Below are 16,840 nucleotides of genomic sequence, written 5' to 3'. Positions count from 1 at the left end.
GGGATGGCTCCATGGCCTCTGCCTCAGGCGCTAGAATGGCTCTGGTCACAAACAGAGCGACGCCCAGGATGGGCAGAGCATCGCCCCCTGGTGGGCATGCCGGGTGGATCCTGGTCGGGCACATGCAGGAGTCTGACTGCCTCCCCATTTCCAACTTCAGAAAAATATTTTTAAAAAAGTGTTAAATGCCATAGAAAACAGTTTTACAGAGTGTATCAGTAGTAAAGACTGAAAGGAAAAAAACATAAATGGCAATGTACCCAGAAACACACATTTGAGAGACTTTTTTCTAATAGGAATCACGTAGGACTCCAATAAGTAAGGGCACGTAGAATTCTGAGCAAGAGTCTGACCCATTTCACCAAAAGAGAGACTGTAAAGAAGGTTCCCAAAGATAATATTGCCATGGCAACTCCAAAGTCTGCCTCAAGTAAAGCTACTGCCCACCTGTCTCTGAATTAAATTCTGGCCATTAGGATAAAATGTCTGAGGGGGCTCTCTTTGAAGATCAGTGAGCAGAAGACTTCTCTTTTCATAATCACGAATACCAAAAGCTAATGGTAAGAAGTAATATTTTAAAAATACACAACCAAATCACAATTCCAAAACAGAGTTGAAATGTGGGTATCACCTGACCAGGCACTGGCACAGTGGATACAGTGTCGACCTGGGATCCTGAGGACCCAGGTTCGAAACCTGAGGTTGCTGGCTTGAGCATCGGCTCACCAGCTTGAGTACAACATCACTGGCTTGAGAGTGGGATCATAGACATGACCCCATGGTTGCTGGCTTGAGCTCAAAGGTCTCTGGCTTGAGCAAAGGGTCACTCGCTCTGCTGGAGCCCCCAGGTCAAGGCACATAAGAAAAAGCAATCAATGAACAACTAAGATGCTGCAATGAAGAATTGATGCTTCTCCTCTCTCTCCCTTCCTGTCTATCCCCGCCTCTGTCTCTCTCTCTCTCTCACTAAAAAGGAAGAGAAGAAAAGGGAAAGGAAGGGAAGGGAAGGGAAGGGAAGGGAAGGGAAGGGAAGGGAAGGGAAGGGAAGGGAAGGGAAGGGAGGGAAAGGAAGGGGAGGGGAGGGGAGGGGAGGGGAGGGGAGGGGAGGGGAGGGAAGGGGAGGGGAGGGGAGGGGAGGGGAGGGGAGGGGAGGGGAGGGGAGGGAGGGAGGGAGGGAGGGAGGGAGGGAGGGAGGGAGGAAGGAAGGAAGGAAGGAAGGAAGGAAGGAAGGAAGGAAGGAAGGAAGGAAGAAAAGTGGGTATGAAAATCATCAGAGATCCTGAGTATTTAGTGTCAAGATTGTCACATGATCACAGTGACAAAAGTGATCTGGAATGCCCTACCAAGCTGGGCCCATTCTTCTCATTATTTTCTAAATGAGTTCACATCTATATTCATGTAAAGGATTGCTAAACTCATACTTGTCAAACTATATTTGAAGGAAGATTCCAGTTATGAACCTGGTAATAGGAACACTTTGTAACTCAGCAGAAGATAAAGGCTCCCCCACTCAGGTGAAGGACGGTCTCCAGAAAGGAGAGTTCCCCAAAAGAAAAATAACAACACAAGTGAATTTTTTTTCCATGGACTCTTACCAACCATTTTCATCTAAAAATCCATCTATAAAATTCATGTAATGTAACAACTAGCTCAAAGTCACTACCTCAGTGATGCCTTCTTTGAATGTTCTAGGCAGTCAACTGTTCAACTCTGTGCTTCTTTAAAATTTTTGGTGTAGCATTTGTTAATAAATTTTATTACAGCATTTATCATAAGGGATTATGATTTATCTGTGATTATGACCTTCTCCTCTAACAGACTGTATATTTCTTGAAGACAGAAAATCTAACATGCCTCAATGTAGTGTGAGGCTTGTCATAATGCCTGGTATGGAGATGTTCATTATATCCATAAGTATTCACTAAATGTGAGTTAAATTAATGAGTAAGAATAAAAAAAAAATATGTGACAAGAATGGGAAAGCTGTGCCTAAGCCCATCTATAAGGACCAATATGGGAGAGAAGGTGGAGAAAATCTTTAAAAATAATTTGGAAGAGAGAGGGAAAAGGCAGTCACAATAATAAGACCTACAGAGTAACTTGAGTGCCAAGTAGGGCAGTAGCGGAGAACCTGAGCTGAAACAAGCCCATAGCTGGGTCTGATCTGGGAGAGAGGCAACAAATTAGCAACACAATAACTACTGGATAGACAGAGGTGTTAGAGGATGGAAGGGTGGGTTTGAACAATAGTCATCCCCAAAGGCAGGGAAGAGCTAATAATAGAAGAGCATGAAGAGTCCAGCACACTAAAATATTTGTGATCCACACTAGTATGTCTTGACTAATTGGCCAGGGTGCAAAACCTTAGAATTCCAATGTCAAGGTCATTAGGGCTTAAATCCAATTATAACGCAGAGACAGGTGAGAAAACCCACATGCAAACTTACATTCTGCAAACTGAGCTGGAGCTTTTGTTTGTATGGGAGGAAATCCTGTGTGAGCTCCACAGTCAGGTTGTTGGAAATGAAGAGGCTATGTAGAAAGGCCAACACCTAGGGAAAATGTGAAATAATAACTTTATCATCAGCATCTTCTCATTGATCAAATAAAGAAAACTCCACAGTGAGTTTTCAAAAAAAGAAAACAGAAAAGAAACTCCACAGTGTGTTTCTCTAGTATACTGTAGTGTTAAAAGCAGTCATGCAAATACAAACATATCTACACAAAGCTATTCTCTTACTAGGTTAAACATTTACACTGAACTCAGCTTCAGAAAATAAGAACTACTAATAGATTGATTCATGTGTATCTTTTTCAGATAGCATATAAAACCATTCATAATATGGACAGTATGGGGATAGACTGTCTTTGCTCTCTTTTCTCTCTAAATCCTCAGGACTAGCACAGAGTAAGTACTAAATAAATATTTGTTGACTAATATTCATTTTTCCATTCATTCATCCCATAACCATTTATTGTCCTTCTATTATATGTCAGGCACTGTGCTTGACACTGGTTGCCTATAATGTGCAAGACAGACTCAGTTTCTGTCTTTATGAATACTACACTGTCATGGAGTAGACAGAAGGGAAGGAAAAATATACATAAATAAAATAATTATAAGTTGTGATAAGCACTAAAACAAAGAACAGAAATGGGCAGCTACTTTAGGTCAAGTAGTCAAGGAGGTCCTCTGAAAGTGTCATTTAAACTAAGGCTCTGTCCCTTTATGAAGATCACCATAATGCTAAAGAATCCAAGAAGCCTGAACCCAATTTCAAGTTAGAAGTGTTTTGAGGTAGTTCCAGAAGAAGACATACAAATGACCAATACCATATTTTTAATGTCCAAAATATTCAACCCCATTAAAATTCAAATATATATTAATGAAAACAAAATATAGCTTTTTATCATTTAAATAGATTTCTAAAATAATGCTCAATGTTGGCAATAGTGAAGTATATTGCTCTAATTTTAAGAAACTAACAGGTGAGCACACATAAATATGCACAAACACCATACATATATAAAAATACAACCTATATGTATATATATACATAAATACATATAAAAACTATGTATATACACACATGTGTACATAAATCACTACATACTATACACATAGCTATGTGTGTGTATATACATGTGTATATGTACCACACACACAGTAGTATACACAATTTTACTGTTTTTTCCCCAAGCTTTCTCATCTCAGGAAATGCTAACACCACCTAATCATGTCATCAAACCAGAATGTAAAAAATCATGCCTACTCCCTTCCCAGTTGGCTCAGCAATGGAGCATCGGCCCAGCATGTGGAGGTTCTGGGTTCAATACCCAGTCAGGTCACAGAGGAGAAGTGCTCAACTGCTTCTCCAACCTTCCCTCTCTCCTTCCTCTCTATCTCTTTCTTCCCCTCCCACAGCTAAGGCTCTACGGGAGCAAAGTGGGCCTGGGGGCTAAGGATGGCTTCATGGCCTCACCTCAGACTCTAGAATGGCTCCAGCCACAAAGGAACAATTGCCCAGATGGGCAGAACATTGCTCCCTGGTGGGTATGCCGGGTGGATCCTGGTTGGGTGGGTGGATGTGGGAGTCTGACTGCCTTACCATTTCTCACTTCAGAAAAATACCAAAAAAAATCACACCTGATTTCTCCTTCACTCATGTCTCTGTCCAACCACTAGTAATTCCTGCCAGTTTTGCTTCCAAATATCTCTAATACAGCCCTTGTTTTCCATTTCCATCACCATTACCCTAGCACAAACCAACCTCTTCTCTTGCCTAGACTTTTGCAGTAGCCTTTTAACTGGTTTCCACACTACCACTGTTGGCTTCTTCCAAGCCATTCTCCCTACAACCAATTCAGCTCATGTCATATTCTGCTTAATGCTTCTCAGAGGTTCCCACTGCCCTGAGACCACAATCAAACACCCTGACCACAACTAGAGCTTCTATAACTTTCTCTAAGACAGGATCTGCTGCAATTCCCTTGTATCTCACCAACATCTAAAGCCTAATCTTCCCCTCATGATTATACCATTCTTTCCTGAGTTAAAGACCATGCTTGGGGAGACCTGAAGATGGCAGTGGAGTAGGCAGATGCACAGACTTCCAGCTCACACCACAAAACAGGATTACAAATTAATTTACGAACAATCAGCGTGAAAAACCAACTACGGACTACCAGAACAGCTCTCAAAAACCAAGGAACAGCCCTGGCCAGTTGGCTCAGCAGTAGAGCATCGGCCTAGCGTGCGGAGGACCCAGGTTCGATTCCCGGCCAGGGCACACAGAAGAAGCGCCCATTTGCTTCTCCACCCCTCCGCCACGCCTTCCTCTCTGTCTCTCTCTTCCCCTCCCGCAGCCAAGGCTCCATTGGAGCAAAGATGGCCCGGGCGCTGGGGATGGCTCTGTGGCCTCTGCCTCAGGCGCTAGAGTGGCTCTGGTCGCAACATGGTGACGCCCAGGATGGGCAGAGCATCGCCCCCTGGTGGGCAGAGCGTCGCCCCTGGTGGGCGTGCCGGGTGGATCCCGGTCGGGCACATGCGGGAGTCTGTCTGACTGTCTCTCCCTATTTCCAGCTTCAGAAAAATGCAAAAAAAAAAAAAAAAAAAAAAAAAAAAACCAAGGAGCAAAGGAGAAGCCACAACAAGCCTGGTAGGGAGCGTGGAAGAGCGACATCTCTCCAGCTCCAATCAGCACAAGACACAGGTGAGCCTGACCAAGCGGTAGTGCAGTGGATAGAGTATCGGACTGGGATGTGGAAGACCCAGGTTCGAGACACCAAAGTCAACAGCTTGAGAGCAGGCTCATCTGGTTTGAGCAAAGCTCACCAGCTTGGACCCAAGTTTGCTGGCTCGAGCAAGGGGTTACTTGGTCTGCTGAAGGTCCACAGTCAAGGCACATATGAGAAAGCAATCAATGAACAACTAAAGTGCTCCAACGAAAAACTGATGATTGATGCTTCTCATCTCTCCAATCCTGTCTGTCTGTCCCTATCTATCCCTCTCTCTGACTCTCATTCTGTCTCTGTGAAAAAAATTTAAATTTAAATTTAAAAAAAAGACACAGCTGAAAACAAGAAGTGGGGAGGAGGGGCAGTAACTCAGGTCTCCATGGAGATCTGAGATACACCTCCCTCTACTGAAGCTGAAAAAACACCCCACCCCTGGGAGAGTTACTGGCAGAACAAGCCTTCAGAGTCTCAGGTAACACCCATATTCCTGGATAGTTTCAAATAAGCCCCCTGCTGAGATCAGCAAACAAAACTACCACATGTTAAGAAAACAAACAAATCAAGACTTCAAAGTCGCCCTACTAGAAAAGCCAAATCTGACAGTGGATTACAAATAATAGCTGATACCAACCCAAGAAGACCTAGAAATAACACAACTGAAAATTGAAGGCAGGTAACACAAAGCCTAGACTCAACCAGCTCTACAAACAACACACCCAAACACACAGACATAATGAGAAGACCAGAGAAGTGCAATCCAAATGAAACCACAAGAGAAACCTCCAGGAAATGAACTGAGTGATATGGAAATAACCAAACTTCTGGATGCAGAGTTTAAAATAATGATTCTTAGGATGCTTAGGGATCTTAGAACAACAACGGATGGTCATTATGAACACCTAAATAAAGAAATAGCAAGTATAAAAAAGGACATTGAAATATTAAAAAAGAATCAGTCAGAGATGACAAATACAATATCAGAAATGAATACCACAATGGAAGGAATTAAAAACAGGATGGATAAAGCTGAGGATCAAATCAGCGAGTTGGAGGACAAGTTGAACCAAGGCATGGAAGCAGAGCAGAAAAAAGAAAAGAGACTGAAAAAGTCTGAGGAAACTCTGAGAAAGCTCTGTGACAACATGAAGAGAAATAACATCCGCATCATAGGGGTTACTGGAGAAGAGAAAGAACAAGGGATAGAGACTTTGTTCAATCATATCATAGCTGAAAACTTCCCTAAATTAATGCAAGAGAAACTCTCACAAGTTCAAGCAGCACAGAGAACTCCATTAAAGAGAAACCCCAAAAAATCAACACCAAGAAACATCATAACTAAAATACCAAAGCTAAGTGATAAAGAGAAAATATTAAAAGCCGCTAGAGAAAAAAAGGCTATCACCTAAAAAGGAGCCCCCATAAGGATGACATCCGACTTCTCAACAGAAACACTTGAGGCCAGAAGGGAATGGCAAGAAATATTCAAAGTAATGCAGAACAAGAATCTACAACTAAGACTATTTTATCCAGCAAGGCTATCATTTAAAATTGAAGGAGAAATAAAAAGCTTCTCAGACCAAAAAAAAAAAAAAAAAAAAAAACAAAAACAAAAAAAAAACCTCAAGGAATCCATTACAACCAAACCAATGCTGCAAAAAAATGTTAAGGGGCCTGTTGTAAACAGATCAAAGTGGGAAAAGAATATAGCAAAAGAGGAATACAGCTTTAAAGAATAAAATGGCAATAAACAACTGCATATCAATAATAACCTTAAATGTAAATGGATTAAATGATCTGATTAAAAGACATAAGATAGGATGCTAAAATCCTCAACAAAACATTAGCAAGCCGGATCCAGCAATATATGAAAAAAATCATACACCATGATCAAGTGGGATTTATTCTGGGGAGGCAAGGCTGGTACAATATTTGCAAATCAATCAATGTGATTGATCACATAAACAAAAGGAAAGAGAAAAATCACATGATAATTTCAATAGATGCAGAAAAAGCATTTGATAAAATCGAGCACCCATTCCTGATCAAAACTCTCAGCAAAATGGGAATACTGGGAACATACCTCAACATGATAAAGGCCATCTATGATAAACCCACAGCCAACATACTCAATGGGCAAAAATTAAAAGCAATCCTCTTAAGATCAGGAACAAGGAGGGAGGGGTGCCCCCTTTCACCACTCTTATTCAACATAGTTCTGGAAGTCCTAGCCACAGCAATCAGACAAGAAGAAGAAATAAAAGGCATTCAAATTGGAAAAGAAGTAAAACTATCATTATTTGCTGATGATATATTGTACATAGAAAACCCTAAAGTCTCAGTCAAAAAACTACTGGACCTGAAAAATGAATTCAGCAAGGTGACAGGATATAAAATTAACATTCAGAAATCAGAGGCAATTTTATATATCAACAATGAACTGTCTGGAAGAGAAATTAAGGAAACAATCCCCTTCACTATTGCAACCAAAAAAATAAAGTACCTAGGAGTAAATTTAACCAAGGAGATTAAAGACTTGTATTCAAAAAACTATAAAACATTAATAAAGGAAATCAAGGAAGATATAAAAAAGTGGAAGCATATACTGTGTTCATGGTTAGGTAGAATAAACATCATTAATACAGTGTGTCTGTAAAGTCATGGTACACTTTTGACCGGTCACAGGAAAGCAACAAAAGATGATGGAAATATAAAATCTGCACCAAACAAAAGGAAAACCCTCCCAGTTTCTGTAGGATGATGTTGCAGCATGTGAGCATGTGCAGATGATGATGTAACACTGTGTATACAGCAGAGCAGCCCACAGACATGCCATTCAATATGTGGACGGTACAGAGCAAAGTTCAGTGTGTAGTGTGGCTTGCTAAATTCAAATCCATGACCAAAGTGCAATGTGAATGTCAGTGCATTTATAAAGAAGTGCCACCACATAGGAATAACATTACTCGGTGAAATAAGCAGTTGAAAGAAACCAGCAGTTTGGTGGAGAAACCTCGTTCTGGTAGGCCATCAGTCAGTGACAAATCTGTAGACGCTATACGGGATAGCTACCTAAGGAGTGCTAAAAAAAATTGTGCATGATCCCACATTGAACTGCACTGAATAGGTATGAAACTGGGAGAGTTTTCCGTTTATTTGGTGCAGATTTCACATTTCTATCAACTTTTGTTGCTTTCCCTTGACTGGTCCAAAGTGCACCATGACTTTACGGACACACTGTAGGTCTATATTACCCAAAGCAATTTATAAATTCAGTGCAATACCAATTAAAATACCAATGACATACTTCAAAGATATAGAACACATATTTCAAAGATTTATATGGAACCAAAAAAGAACATGAATAGCCTCAGCAATCTTGAAAAGAAAGAATAAAGCGGGAGGTATCACTTCCCAATATCAAGTTATACTACAAGGCCATTGTACTCAAAACAGCCTGGTACTGGCATAAGAACAGGCATATAGATCAATGGAACAGAACAGAGAACCCAGAAATAAACCCACACCTTTATAGACAACTGATATTTGACAAAGGAGGTAAGAGCATACAATGCAGTAAAGACAGCCTCTTCAACAAATGGTGTTGGGAAAATTGGACAGCTACTTGCAAAAAAATGAAACTAGATTACCGGCTTACATCATTCACAAAAATAAACTCAAAATGGATAAAAGACATAAATGTAAGCCGTGAAATCATAAGCATCTTAGAAGAAAACTTAGGCAGTAAGCTCTCCGACATCTCTCGCAACAATATATTTGCTGATTTATCTCCACGGGCAAGTGAAATAAAAGACAGGATAAACAAATGGGATTATATCAAATTAAAAAGCTTTTGCACAGCTAAAGACAACAAGAACAGAATAAAAAGACTAACTACACAATGGGAGAACATATTCGACAATACGTCTGATAAGGGGTTAATAACCAAAATTTATAAAGAACTTGTAAAACTCAACACCAGGAAGACAAACAATCCAATCAAAAAATGGGCAAAAAAAAAATATGAATAGACACTTCTCCAAAGAGGACATACAGATGGCCAATAGGCATATGAAAAAATGCTCAACATCACTAATCAATAGAGAAATGCATTAAAACCACAATGAGATATCACCTCACACCAGTCAGAATAGCGCTCATCAACAAAACAATACAGAATAAGTGCTGGCGAGGATGTGGAGAAAAGGGAACCCTCCTGCACTGCTAGTGGGAATGCAGACTGGTGCAGCCTCTGTGAAAAACAGTATGGAGATTCCTCAGAAAATTAAAAATCAAACTGCCTTTTGACCCACCTATTCCACTTTTAGGAATATACCCTTGGCCCTGGCTGGTTGGCTCAGTGGTAGTCGGCCTGGCGTGCAGAAGTCCCGGGTTCGATTCCCGGCCAGGGCACACAGGAGAAGCACCCATCTGCTTCTCCACCCCTCCCCCTCTCCTTCCTCTCTGTCTCTCTCTTCCCCTCCCGCAGCCCAGGCTCCACTGGAGCAAAGATGGCCCGGGCGCTGGGGATGGCTCCTCGGCCTGTGCCCCAGGCGCTAGAGTGGCTCTGGTCACAACAGAGCGACGCCCCGGAGGGGCAGAGCATCGCCCCCTGGTGGGCAGAGCGTCGCCCCCTGGTGGGCGTGCCGGGTGGATCCCGGTCGGGCACATGCGGGAGTCTGTCTGACTGTCTCTCCCCGTTTCCGGCTTCAGAAAAATACAGAAAAAAAAAAAGAGAGAGAATATACCCTAAGAACACCATAGCACTGTTCCGAAAGGAGAAATGCACCCCCATGTTTATGGCAGCATTGTTCACAATAGCGAAGATCTGGAAACAGCCCAGTGTCCGTCAGTGGATGAGTGGATTAAAAAGCTTTGGTACATATATACTATGGAATACTACTCAGCCATAAGAAATGATGACATCGAATCATTTACAATAACATGGATGGACCTTGATAACATTATACTGTGTGAAATAAGTAAATCAGAAAAAACTAAGAACTATATTATTCCATACATAGATGAGACATAAAAATGAGACTCAGAAACATGGACAAGAATGTGATGTTAACGGGGAGGTGGGGAGGAGAAAGGAGAGGGAGGGGGTTGGGGGAGGGAGGAGGCACAAAGAAAACCAGATAGAAGGTGACGGAAGACAATTTGACTTTGGGAGAGGGGTATGCAACATAAATCAAATGTCAAAATAATCTGGAGAGGTTTTCTCTGTACATATGTACCCTGATTTATCATTGTCACCCCATTAAAATTAATTTAAAAAAAGAATCCGGCACCTTCAGGAGCAGTGAGAAATAAATACTATGGAATTGTGAAAGAATTCTATTTATAGGCCAAAGTAGCAGAGAAAAGTGAGGGAAGCTAGCCTAAATGACAGGAGAAGGCAATAATCAATACCCTAACATAAAATAATAATGCAGCTAGCACCATTGCAATCCCCCCAGGAGCTGTAGATTGCATCCTTAGCATCCTGTTGTAAGGACGCCCACAGAATGCAGCAGGCACTGACCCAGACAAAGCCTCTTCCATGCTGAATATTCTGCCATGTTGCAAGTGCATTTATTTTATTTGAAAGAAAAATGGTCCTGTTGCCAAGCCATCAGATGGTAAAAAGAGATATATTTGATGGATAATAAAAAAGGGTCTACAACAGCCTTCTTATAACACATTTCTAATGTAAATGCGTCCGGTACGCGGACTACGTTCCTCTGGTGTATAGATACCTGCAGAGAAAGGCACGTAGGGACTGGAAGGACCGTGTGGGGTGTGTGGGGACTATAGCCACCGAGAGGGAGCCAGTTATTGTTAACAATAACAAATAACCTCAGAAAACCCACTTAGCAAACATCACTCACTTTTCCGCAACCTGTTCTTGTGATACAGATTGACAGCCCTTTTAATATGAAATAAATCAGGCAGGAGAAGGAGTGTTGGAAGAACACACGGATTGAAGGCTGAGTGATAAGACGCGTCCGCAACGCGCTCTGTTTGCATTTGCCTGGGTAGCAGCTAACTTAAAAGCGTGTCAGGGCCCTGGCCGGTTGGCTCAGCGGTAGAGCGTCAGCCTGGCGTGCGGGAGTCCCGGGTTCGATTCCCGGCCAGGGCACACAGGAAAAGTGTTCGTCTGCTTCTCCACCCCTCCCCCTCTCCTTCCTCTCTCTCTCTGTCTTCCCCTTCCACAGCCAAGGCTCCATTGGAGCAAAGTTTGCCTGGGCGCTGAGGATGGCTCTGTGGCCTCTACCTCAGGCACTAGAATTGCTCTGATTGTGGCAGAGCGACGCCCCAGATGGGCAGAGCATCGCCCCCTGGTGGGCATGCCGGGTGGGCGTATGCAGGAGTCTGTCTGACTGCCTCCCCGTTTCCAACCTCAGAAAAATACAAAAAAAAAAAAAAAAGTGTGTCAGGCACTTTGAAAGGCTGCGAGGATGTGCTTTGAACCTGGAGGACGAGCTGCGTGTAACGTGAGGACTGGAGCTACTCCTTTAGAAAATAAAATATGTTAAAAGAAAAAAAAGACCATGCTTGTTCATCTGTCTGTGCCCAGGATCTCCTTTCTCCACGATTCGCACTGCCTCATATTCACGTTCTTTAGACCTTAAATGACACTTTCAGATGGATCTCCTTGACTACTTGACCTAAAGTAGCTACCCATTTCTGTTCTTTGTTTTAGTGCTTATCACAACTTAAAATTATTTTATTTATGTATATATATTTTCCTTCCCTTCTGTCTACCCTATGACAGCGTAGTATTCATAAAGACAGAAATTGAGTCTGGCTCATTCACTATAGGCAACCAGTGTTGAGCACGGTGCCCGGCACATAATAGAAGTACAATAAGTGTTTATTAGATGTGTGAATAAATACTCGTTTATATACATATATAAATATACACAAATGACAGACACGCATGGACACAGAGAGATATACTCATGTGCAATGCACATCTATGCACACAGATGTACACACACCCAATCTACCTGGGTACATATAGGTAAGAGAAATAAATATAATAGGTAAGCAGAGAATATGAGAAGAAAATGCCACAATATTAAAAGTGAATATCTCTGTATAGGAAATTTGTTGTTTTGTTTTTCCTAGCGTTTCTGCAATAAGAATACATTTTTGTAATAAAAAAAGTTGTTAAAATTCAAAATACTTGTCAAATCAAAGCACATCAAATTTTATACTAAATTAAGGAGATTTAAGCAAAAAAAAGTTAAAAAGACAGAAGTAAAAATAGTAGAATGGGAAGTCATTGAGTGCAGAGACATGAGTTCCTAGCACAGTGCCTGGTATATGATGGGCACTTTCAAAGGCTTTAAGAAAGCATGGCAGGAAGGAAAGAAGGAAAACAAGGTAAAAAGAAGGGTGATAGAGAAACCCAGGGAGGGAAAGAAAAAGAGAGGAAGAAAAAAAAGAGAAAAACAAATCATAGCTAGAGAGAAAAAATGGGGGAGGAAAGAGAGAGATTCATCACAATTATACACATTCACATTCTTTGAGATCCCAATTTACCTATCAAAGTTCTCCACATTTACCAAGCATCCGGAAAATATTTTTAGAGCGTTAAAGAATACATGGAACTTACCGGCTCCACAATGTTGAATTTCTTGGACTCCTGAACTTCCTGGATTTGATAAACATAATCAAGGGAGGACTCGAAAAAAATGTGCCTCTCTTTGTCCACCTGCAGGTCTGCCTGTAAAATGGTAACAAATGTCACAAATTGGCACTGTCATTCACGCTAGTCAGTGCTTATGGCAGGGGTCCCCAAACTACGGCCCGCGGGCCGCATGTGGCCCCCTAAGGCCATTTATCCAGCCCCCGCCGCACTTCTGGAAGGGGCACCTCTTTCATTGGTGGTCAGTGAGAGGAGCATAGTTCCCATTGAAATACTGGTCAGTTTGTTGATTTAAATTTACTTGTTCTTTATTTTAAATATTGTATTTGTTCCCGTTTTGTTTTTTTACTTTAAAATAAGATATGTGCAGTGTGCATAGGGATTTGTTCATAGTTGTTTTTATAGGCCGGCCCTCCAACGGTCTGAGGGACAGTGAACTGGCCCCCTGTGTAAAAAGTTTGGGGACCCCTGGCTTATGGAATAAACAGAATGCTGGAGCTAGAGGAGAGTTTAGGCACCAAGGAGTGATCTGATCCTTTTATGTTACAAATAGGGAACACGAAGTCAAGAGATAAAAAACGACTAATGCAAGACTTCCAGATTCTGGTCCTACAAGTAAGAAGCTTGGAAGCTTTCATGTCCATCCTCACAGGAGAAAAATGCTAAACAAGGTAAAAATCAAGTACTCCTCTTAGATCCAACAAAGAATTGAAGTCAGAAGAAAAACCAATGTCTCAAAAATAGTATAGACATTTGAATATGGGGAATAAAAGCATATCAGAGCAGAAGCCTGTTGCTGCACCCAATATCAGACTTTATTTAAGAACTCTCCAGTGGGTCCAAGATGGTGGCATATGTGGACGCTGGGCTTGCAGCCTCCCAAAAACCCATCCAATGTACCCCTTTACTTAGAACAATTCCTCCTGAAAGACAACTGAGAAACAATTAAACAGTTTTTGCACAACAAACAAGAGAGAGAGAGGGAGAGACAGAGAGAGAGAGAGCATAGAGAAAGCTGAGAAACCATGAGGGCTCTGCAGGAGGTGAAGGAACAGCTCAGGACCGAAGAGACCAGTGAGCACCACTGTTTACACCTCCTGGGCATGTGGATAGAAGATGGGAGCTCTATTCAGGCTCTATGGCCAACCACAGGGCACTGAAGCACATCCCCAGCCACCCCTCCTGGAGCAAAATACAACAGAATCATGAGGGCAGCATAGCTTGTATAAAGAGAGCGCCTCTTCCCAGATATCGACCCAGGAGGTAGGTATGGCAAGGCAATACTTCGCTCACAGAGCTGCCTATGCATGTAGGGTTCCCCCACCTGGAGGGAGTGCAGAGCTAGCAAAAACATTCCAGGCAGTGGCGCAGTGGATAGAGCGTCAGACTGGGATGCCGAGGACCCAGGTTCGAGACCCCAAGGTCACCAGCTTGAGCATGGGCTCATCTGATTTGAGCAAAAGCTTACCAGCTTGGACCCAATGTTGGTGGCTTGAGCAAGGGGTTACTCGGTCTGCTGAAGGCCCGCGGTCAAGGCACATATGAGAAAGCAATCAATGAACAACTAAGGTGTCGCAATACGCAACGAAAAACTAATGATTGATGTTTCTCATCTCTCTCCGTTCCTGTCTGTCCCTGTCTATCCCTCTCTCTGACTCACTCTCTGTCTCTGTAAAAAATAAATAAAATAAATTTAAAAAAAAGAATAAAACTCCAGAGAAATATCCTAATGAAATGGAGATGGGTAATTGGACAGATAAAAAATTCAAAGCAAACAGTCATAACAATGTTCAATAAACTTGAGAGTAGAATAGAGGAACTCAAGAGAGAGCGTGAACAAAAAGAAAATGTTATAAGCTCATTCGGTTTGAGCACGGGCTCACCAGTTTGAGCGCGGATCGCCGGCTTGCGCATGGGATCATAGACATGACCCCATGGTCACTGAGCCCAAAGGTCGATAGCTTAAAGCCCAAGTTGCTGGCTTGAGCAAGGGATCACTGGCTTGGCTGGAGTCCCTGGCCTGGCCGGTCCTTGCGTTTCTGCTGCCGGCCCCCACGTTTCCCCTCTTGGGACCCCCACCACGCATGCACTCCGGTGGGCCAAGCAGACAGCCTCAGCACCATCTCCCACATAGGTACATTGGGGCTGGGAGTGCAGGGTGGCCAGAGCATGGACATGGACAGGAGCCCGCGGGGTAGCACTGAGGGAGCGCCGCAGGTGAGCGAGGGACAGCTGGCTGGGGGCAGCGCGGACCCCAGGCGCAAGGCACGGTTCCGGTTAGACAGCTGCACAGGGTCACGTGACTGTGTCTCCCCCAGTCCCCCAACGCCTTCAGGGACATCCGCACCTACTTCTCCCAGGAAGACTGGGCCGTCATGGGCGACAGGGAGAAGGCGCGCCATCAGAATGTGAAGAGGAATTACCAGGCGAGGCGCTGCTCCGCATAGGTGATGGCAGTGCCAGGGCGGGAACCTTGGGGCGGGAACTAAGGGCGGAAACCATGGGCAGCATGCAGGCCAGCCGGTGTCCAGGCCACTCTTTCAAGCACTTCCCTTTCAGGAGCCTGATAATTTTGTTTCTCCCCAGGCCTCAGAGCCCCTAGGCCTGCTTTCATGGTTCACCGCTGGCAGGCCACCAGAGCCCCGGCAGAGGACACTGAGGACTCGTATGAAGAATGGACTCCGAGGAGGTGGCGAGGTGAGGGGCTGCAGGCACGGCACTGCCTTTTTCCTTTTTGAAACCCACTCGAGGTCAGTTCCCCGACCTCTCAGCAGCTAACGAGGGACAGAGCTTGCGTTTAGCAAATGAGCGAGATGCAAACAGTGCATTGTGCAATATGGGGCGATTCACTACACTGCTTCCATGTGTAAATAATTATGCACATTTATAGATGTGTTAATGAGCAGGAATGGTATAAAAGTATAAAAGCACATAAGAAATAACTCATTCAGAACACTTGTCATCACAAGAGGAGGAGGAAGGTCTGGCCGGTGAGCAGGGCTCCAGGACAGGGCTGCCCAGGCGGTACTGGCCACATTGCAGACGGGAAAGGATTAATTGTGGTGATTAAGGCAGCTGGGGTTGTGGGCCAGGGTAGGGACCACTGTATCAGGCCCTGTGTCAGCCATCTCTTCAGTGTGTCTGGTTTCATGAGGGTGCAGTCAGTAAGGTCCTTCCGCTTTCATGGGTCTAGGGTTGAAACACGGCTGAAGTCCAGATGTTTTCTTTAACTTGACCTAAATGGTTTCTGTGGTCAACAGACCTGAGGCTCTGTTCCCAAGACTGTTTGATGCTGACCAGTCTCTAATGATTAAGGAAGGGCAAGGATGGCCAAAAGGTGCAAAGGTGAAGGGATAAGAAGGAAAGGAGGCAAGGTGGTCATTGTACCATTAGATTGGACAAGGCCACCCTGAAACAAGAAGACAGAAAGGAGCCCTGGCCAAGTTGCTCAATCGTTAGAGAGTCATCCCCACACACCAAGGTTGTGGGTTTGATGTCCGGTCAGGCTCATATAAGAATCAACCACTGAAGCCTGACCAGGTAGTGGCACAGAAGATAGAGCATCGACCTGGGATGATGAGGACTCAAGTTCCAAACCCCAAGGTTGTGGGCTTGAGGATGGGTTCACCGGCCAAAATGCCGAGTCATTGGCTTGGGCCTGGGATCGTAGAAGTGACCCCATGGTCACTGGCTTGAAGCCCAAGGTTGTTGGCTTGAGCCCAAGATTGCTGGTTTGAGCAAGGAGTCACTGGTTCAGCTAGAGTTCTCTGGTCAAGGCACATATGAGAAAGCAATCAATGAACAACTAAGGTACTGCAGCTATAAGGTGATGCTTCTCATCCCTCTCCCTTCCTAAAAATAATAATAATAATCAACAACTAAATGCATAAATGAGTGGAACAACAAATCAATGTTTCTCACTCTCTTCCTTCCTCTCTCTCTAAAATCAATAAAAAATTAATTTAT

At 43.4% G+C, this 16,840-nt stretch overlaps 1 protein-coding gene across 1 annotated transcript in view; it reads right to left on the bottom strand.

Annotated features, from left to right (window-relative positions):
- OPHN1 (oligophrenin 1) overlaps positions 1 to 16,840 on the bottom strand; it is a 336,244-nt gene that overhangs the window by 175,042 nt on the left and 144,362 nt on the right. The window contains exons 7-8 of the mRNA XM_066356302.1: positions 12,842 to 12,952; positions 2,448 to 2,552 (exon numbers count right to left, since the gene is read on the bottom strand). Coding sequence (XP_066212399.1) covers positions 2,448 to 2,552; positions 12,842 to 12,952 — 216 coding nt within the window. The remainder of the gene's footprint in view (positions 1 to 2,447; positions 2,553 to 12,841; positions 12,953 to 16,840) is intronic.

The sequence above is a fragment of the Saccopteryx leptura genome, chromosome X (genome assembly GCF_036850995.1).
Source record: "Saccopteryx leptura isolate mSacLep1 chromosome X, mSacLep1_pri_phased_curated, whole genome shotgun sequence".
Taxonomy (NCBI): domain Eukaryota; kingdom Metazoa; phylum Chordata; class Mammalia; order Chiroptera; family Emballonuridae; genus Saccopteryx; species Saccopteryx leptura.
Note: the sequence above shows the minus strand (reverse complement) of the source record. Positions and strands in the feature narration are given on the sequence as shown.